At 36.2% G+C, this 7478-nt stretch overlaps 1 protein-coding gene across 4 annotated transcripts in view; it reads left to right on the top strand.

Annotated features, from left to right (window-relative positions):
- The window catches only part of slc6a13 (solute carrier family 6 member 13), a 44367-nt gene that overhangs the window by 27701 nt on the left and 9188 nt on the right, over positions 1-7478 (top strand). For all 4 annotated transcript variants that reach the window (XM_014025246.1, XM_014025245.1, XM_014025247.1 and 1 more), the window contains 5 exons: positions 1709-1790; positions 1966-2098; positions 3147-3281; positions 6848-6951; positions 7155-7279. In XM_014025246.1, coding sequence (XP_013880700.1) covers positions 1709-1790; positions 1966-2098; positions 3147-3281; positions 6848-6951; positions 7155-7279 — 579 coding nt within the window. The remainder of the gene's footprint in view (positions 1-1708; positions 1791-1965; positions 2099-3146; positions 3282-6847; positions 6952-7154; positions 7280-7478) is intronic.

Raw genomic sequence — 7478 nt, 5'->3', positions numbered from 1 at the left:
TCATATTATTTAACATTGGTGGTTTTCTATTGACTTCAGTCTTTGAACACGAATATTTCTTACATAGTGGAGCACTTTTTTCTCTTTATGCCAGTACAAGGTGACCTGTTTTCATTCCTAACACTTGGTGGTCAAAGTAATCTTTTTTCTATCAGTGAAGAATGAAGAAGCTACGTCAGCTGATCATTGTGAAATTCAACATTCACATTCCAAAGTAACAATTCTCAAGACCCTAATGAATCACTACCACTTCCACCAGTGATATATGAGCAAAAAGACATTTGACACATTCGTGCCAAGAGAATATGAATATCAATGTTACTGAGCAAAACCCTACTTTATATTTTATGTTTTGGCATCACCTTGATCACCCTTCACATCTATGTGGTTCTAATTATCATGAAAAGTATCTAAAAAGACTATGGCTTAACTTTTTTTTGCTTTAATGATTTGAAACAAGATACCATGAAAGAGCTGTATTCTTATGGTGCGTTCACACCAAACGTGATTTCAGCATCAGGAGCAGCAGGTTTACATACAANAGAGGAGGGAGGGGCGGGGAGGCTGTTGCCGTGCAGCTCTTCAAGAGCTGACCTGCGTCTGACCTCAAAGTGCACAAGTGACCAACTTCAGCGTTGGATGCGATTTTGAMGCTGAAATCACGTTCGGTGTGAACGCAGCATTACTGAGCTGGTCTGCACAAGCAAAACTGTATAAAATCATCTATAAAACATGTTTAATGTTCTGACAGCTAAATTCTACATTCTGTTTACAACTAAATTCATATCCTGGGATGATATCAGACTCAGGTTCTCCATGTTTGAGTTGGAAAGGCAGCAGGATTTGTTAGTTGTGTTCAATGACCAGGTTAACATTTTTTATATTAGTTATAGAAATCAATATGAAAATTTTTGCATTTTATAAATTCAAACATTGAATTGACATGTTCACTAATAATGGCTGGGTAGTAGACTACACTGAGGATAATACAAATAGACAGGACTGAAAATCAAGAGTTTATTACCAACTAAACTGGATTTTGAAGTCAGGGTTAGTCAGAGTTAAATATTGGTTTCTATGGTTGTGTTTTTAGAAATAAAAGGTTTTAGTCCAAAAATGACAACATAGTGGGCCTCTGTTAACAAAGTAAGATTATAATTTCACAACTTGCAGGAACCCCATTTTCCCATAGAGTAATTTTAGCTAGTTCCCACACATAAAAACAGGTGCACAAACAAAAATTGTGTTGATTTTCCTGTCATGAATTATTGCCAAATATGCTTAAAATTTCAACTTGAACCTAAATTTTCCATTTCTGACCAACACTCAATGTAGAATTAAAAGCTTAGCTAGAAAACCGTTAAACATCAACATGCTAGCTTTGTTGCTAACAGTTCACTAGCTTGAAGCCTTCACATGCTGATCACAAAAAAGTGAAAATGTGAATTAGGTTTTAGACATTTAAAGTTGTTTATCAAAATTACATGTCCCAACTATCCGTGCGTAATGTTTCTTGGTGGACCTCTTCATCATCTTATCCATTCATACGCTTGTTTCATGTCAAGGAAGTGAATGTTCCTGCTCCACTTCACTCTTCTGTCTCAGCGGGGACATTGCTTCTCTCATCTGAGTGTAACTTGGAAACCTGAGCGAAAGCTTGGATTTCTTCACGGGATTGAATGTCCTTTTTGTCTATTCTTCATTCAAGATTCCTGTATGGTATTTCAGAGGGGGAATAGCTCCATCAATCACCATGAGAACGTCACCTCTTCTGTCATTGAGTTTTGGGAGTAAGTGCCTTTTTTTGTTGTTGCATCTCCTCAAGAGGCAAATACCCAGTGATTTGAATGAAGTTATCAGTCAATCACATCAGAGTGTTTTGCTAATTTTAAAGTGGTATTTTTTAGATAACTGTTAAAATCTAATGATGGAAAATGTTTGTCTTTATTGTTTCTGTGGACTCAGGCGCAGAGTGCTGAGGATTTCCTCAGGGATCGACCACATTGGTGCTTTGAACTGGGATCTAGTTGCTTGTCTGGCTTTTGCGTGGGTCATCTGCTACTTCTGTATCTGGAAGGGAGTCAAATCCACCGGCAAGGTGAAACAATGTTTCTAACTACGAGACAAAGTGGAGGAAGTTGTGCATTTCAATTATAAGCCTTGGAAACTAGATGTTCTTTTGTTTGTTTGTTTGTTTCATCACATAAGAGGCCCTGTGTTTGAAATACAGTATTTATTCGAGTATAATACGTAAAATTTAATCCATAAAATCATCCATAAAGTTGGGGGGTAGTATTATACTCGGACAAATATTTTTACTTATTTATCTGAAATATCAGCAAAATGCCTGAGTCCGGAAATGAGACCGCGTCGTGAAAAGCAGTTGAAACAAGCTCACCTCTGACACTCCTCCGTGCTTCAGAGCGAGATAATACAGATCCAGGCAGGCGACATGATGTGAAAAAAAGGGGGGAAAGCAGTCCTGCAGCTCAGTAATGATAACAAACTAATGACATTAGCGTGTGACCGAGCTGCTGCTGGAACAACAAACACATGTTCGTCTGTAATGGCTGCCGTCTACCGGTGTTCTGAAAAAGTTTGTATCCCTGAAAAAAGGTTTCCCACCAGACTCACGAGTAGGAAGTAATCTGCTTTTTCCCCAGAAGATGGTCCAAATCTCATGTGGTCTCTGACGTTTGTGTTGGCGCCTCCTGGTGGACTATGTGTAAAATGCCAGAATGCTCAAAATCATAGTTTGCTGATATATATTTGTTGTCAAAATACCTTTTAGTACATATGCTGTTAAAATAAATGAACAGTTCAATTATCATTTTACTGATATGTATAAAGACTGCAAAGGTTGAAAAATCTTGAAGTCTGTATGAAATTGGAGGTAGTTTGAGGATTCAATTTTTATGCTTTTTAAGCTCAAAAAAGGGGGGTCTTATCATACATGAGATCATATTTTACACAAATAAATACAGTAAATCACAGAGCTTAAACAAAATGTGTGTCATCTTAATGAACAAAGATCACCATCTGACAGCCTGGACCTCAATAAACTCAAGAATCTGGAGCAGAATTTGTTATAAGATTCTATTTTTTCATTCAATTGTTTAACAAGAACTTAATGTCTTTCCCTACAGGTGGTCTACTTCACAGCCACTTTCCCCTATATTATGCTAATAATACTACTGATCCGAGGGGTCACCCTACCTGGAGCCTCCAGGGGAATCCATTTCTACCTGTACCCTGACTTGGGAAGACTGTCTGACCCACAAGTAAGTTTTTTAAAAAAATAGGAAGCAGAATTGCCCTCAAATATACTCTTACATTGTTATACACAGATGTACAAAGTCAAAGATGTTAAGATAACTTTACAAAAACCTGTGGATTTTTTTTTTATTTAGCACTTCAATGTACAAAACTCTTAATTGGTCAAAGACCTCTTTTTACAAAAAGTTTTGTTGTAGTCTTGATCAAAGTGTGATCACATTAACTATAAATTATCAGCTTGAGCTTGATGAGCTGCTTCTTTATTTGAGATGTGGTCGACTTAAAGTGCCTGTGACATGCATATTCTTCAAATACAAAAAGTCAAAGAAAACATTTTTATATCTAAGAAAGTTGGAATAATACACACAGTTTAACCCATTTTGTCCCATAACTGGCATATTTTCATTTGAACTTGGCTCAGCCAAAGTGAAACAGGAAGTGACATCAAAGAGGAACTCTTTAACAAAGAAAACTCTCTGGTCTTTGTTTACTGAAACATTATTATTTGAACTCTGAATCTTCTTCATCTCTCTCTGATAGTGACTCAAAATAATTTTAAGAAACATCATATTCTTTTCTACAGTCTGGGTTGTTGGCTATTGTAGCAACGCTCTGTTCACATGCAGACATTCCCTTTTGACATCACTTCCTGTTTCTTCACACGCCAATCTCTCAACAACTGTTCATCTCAGCGACATGAAATTTCTTTTGCAATATTTAATCAATGTCCTCTTTCTAAAAATGCATTCTTATGTATAACAAAAATTTGATGTCACAGGCACTTTAAGGGTTTGAAACAAAAAGCACTCAGTGCTGTCAATGTCAGATGTAATTGTTTTGTTCACACTCACAGCATTTAGAGTGTCATTTGGGACATTATGCTCTAACCACCTTACTGTAAGATCAATCTGATGCACTGTGACTGCTAAGATCTAAAAGCTTGCATTTCAGGCAGGAAAATCCAAAAATGGGGCCTCCTCCGCTTCATTCACTCTCATGGCTCAGGGGATGAATACGAGTCCCATGAGTGCTGGCCAAGTCAAGCCAGGCCGGTGGAATCGCTGTCTTTGGAGAATCTGCCTTTGTGAAATGCTGTGCCCAGTGTTTGTGCAGTTGGCTGGAACCCCAGTCAGTCAAATCCACAGCCCTGTCTGCCAGGATGCTACGCAGAGAAACCTAATGAGAATTTTAAAATGTGAATGAGCGTTCAAAAAGTGCTGCACTTTACACCTTGAATGGGCTTACTGACTGACGGTTTCTCTTGACTTAAAATACGAGGGTGATGGAGATCTTGTGTTATTGGTTTAACAGACATGACAAGATCTGTTTTAGAAAAGTTGTCTGACTTTAACTCCAAAAAAGTTGGAAAGTAGTGTAAAATGTAAATAAAAGCAAACTGCAGCATATGTGACCCATCGCATCGAAACGAGGATTAAGTCCAAAAGTGGTATAAGGAGAAATAGGCAAAAATAGTGTTTTGACTAAAATGTTAACAAAAATTGCATTTTGTCAAAATATAACGAATAAAAGCCTAATCAATGTATCATTTGAATGAACTGTCTGAAATTTAATCATGAAACTAAATTTTGAAGCACTTTCTTGAGCAGTAGCAACAAAAAAACTGATTTTGAGGAAAAACGCCTTAAAATTTTGAGATTTTCTCTGTGAGTTAGCAAAGTTTTGTTTCTTTTCAGCTGGTTAATGTCAAAATTGAAATATAATTTGAGGTTTTCTCTTTATAAGGACATCAAAAATTCTTCAAAAAATGACATAAAATTAGGATTCAGACCAAATATTTATGTATTATTGTAACCAACAAGACAAATTAAGTCNATTATTGTAACCAACAAGACAAATTAAGTCATATATATGGATTTAATTATGATATCAGAATGATCCAGGTATCAAAATGTAGCTTTTAAAGTCAATAATCTGAAAATATAATTAGGTCATTTTGACCAAATTTGACTTAATCTTCATTTCGATATGATGGGTCACATATTTTATTCACACTGAAACATTGTTCTTTCAGTTTCTCCCTTCTCACACCAAAGATTTGGCTAATTGTTTTACACCAGATTAATTTGGGCTTAAAACCTGCAGCCTCACACTGACCACCAAGCTACTGCGACCCCACCTGAATATAAATGTATAAGTATGTACAATATGTGTACAATTACCCATTTTCACAGTGTCAGATAATCATTTGACATGATAAATATACTTCACTGTGATTTCATTATAGGTTCATCAGATTTACAGATCTTTGTATTCAGCTTTTATTTACATTTTACTTAATATTCCAATTTTTGTGGGGAGTTGGGATTATAATTATGAGAGCTCATAATCACAACATAATTTTTTAATGAAAAATTGGTGACAGAGCATGAAAATGTCAAACAATTTTTCAGATGCACCAGCCTTTTCACTGGGCACAAGAACCTAATGCTGTTTAATGAGGAGCTTCGTATGTAAATGTAAGGACTTTGTTGGAACAAAATGTTATATCTTTAACGTCTGTCACCTGAAGGAGAGGAACAAGTTCCAACGTGTGACTGCAACACCTGGCAGTTGTCAAATGAAGTGATGATGGGTGGAATTAAGAAATGCGTTTTCACAGGTCATCCTCTTTAAGGATTCAAAGGGATGTCCTCTCTTCATGTAGACATATTCATCACAAAAGCTGCATTGTGTGTTTGAAAAATAGGTATATTTTTTAAGCGGGGTTCTATGGAGTTGCTGTCACCAGTCAGTATCTTACCTGCAGTAGATGCTGTCAAAGCATTAGAAGTGTATAGTATCAGGAAGAAATTCCCCACAAACAGCTGACATCTAGAACACGTGAATGCTAATCAGACCAGCTTGTGCTGCTGCACTTGCACAATTACCCAGGCGGAGGGAAATGTAGTTCCCACCAAGCGTGTATGATACAGACAAGATTTTAAAAGTTCCTGTTAAAGATATACATTATCTGAAATGATTGAAGTATCAAAGTATTTTTATTTTAGAATTTCATTTAGGGCATAAAGTTCTGGTATTGGTGGTATCAATTTTTCTGTATCGACCCACAAATCTTCAGCCCCCAGACTCTGGAACAATCTGCCCCTTGCTTTTTGTACCGCTGACTCTGTACAGTCTTTAAAATCCCACCTGAAAACTCACTTATTTACACTGGCTTCTCATTCAAACTCAGTTGAGTTCTATCAGAAGTTTAAAGTTGTGATTTTTTGTTGTTGTTTTAGTTTGTTTTCAGACTACTTTAATATACTTGTGGATTTTACTGTATGATTATTTAAACTTATTTTATTGTTGGTTCTTAAACTTCTTGTGAAGCACTTCAGTCAATCTTCTTGTTTTTAACGTGCTATCTAAATAAAACTGACGTTGATAAGATCTGCTCTGAATTGGACTCATTTTTAGCTTTAGAAGTTTTCTCTAACTCCTCAAACGGAGAATTGTAATTATTTTATTTGACTATAAATTTTGACAAATGAAAAAGAAAAAATAAGTCAGCTTTTAATGTGCGCTGTAACGAGTTTTCCTTTTTTGTTTTTTATACATCTTTGGTCAGGTATGGATGGATGCAGGAACTCAGATCTTCTTCTCATACGCCATCTGCCTGGGCTGCCTCACGGCTCTGGGAAGTTATAACAAATATAACAACAACTGCTACAAGTAAGTTTTCAGATAATATAATGAAATTTTATTGCATGGATCACATTGTGGTCTCTGCTCTTCAGTTTGTCTTTAACACATTTCAACAGAACAAAAGAAAACAAAAAATGTTTTATAAAGTTAATCAAATTTGTAGCATTATCTATTATCAAATGTAGCTTCTAAAGTACATTTACTTTGTATATGGTCTGTGCTGTTTGCAGGGATTGCATATGCCTCTGTTTCCTGAACAGTGGCACCAGTTTTGTTGCAGGGTTTGCAATTTTCTCCATCTTGGGTTTCATGTCCTACGAGCAAAATGTGCCCATCTCAGAAGTGGCTGAATCTGGTTTGTATTTCTTTTGTTGCTTATAAATATAGATGGCCACTTCAAAGAATGTAATAATATGTGCTTTAATACTGTAAAGCGTTCACTTTCAGTTACTTTCAGAGCTACAGTATATCCACCCTGAAGGTTAATGTTGGACAATATCTGATGATCGACTCTTTTAAATGAAACCAGAGAGCGTTGACAGAGAGGAGAAGGT

This window comes from Austrofundulus limnaeus, unplaced genomic scaffold (genome assembly GCF_001266775.1).
Source record: "Austrofundulus limnaeus strain Quisiro unplaced genomic scaffold, Austrofundulus_limnaeus-1.0 Scaffold463, whole genome shotgun sequence".
NCBI classification, from domain to species: Eukaryota; Metazoa; Chordata; class Actinopteri; order Cyprinodontiformes; family Rivulidae; genus Austrofundulus; species Austrofundulus limnaeus.
Note: the sequence above shows the minus strand (reverse complement) of the source record. Positions and strands in the feature narration are given on the sequence as shown.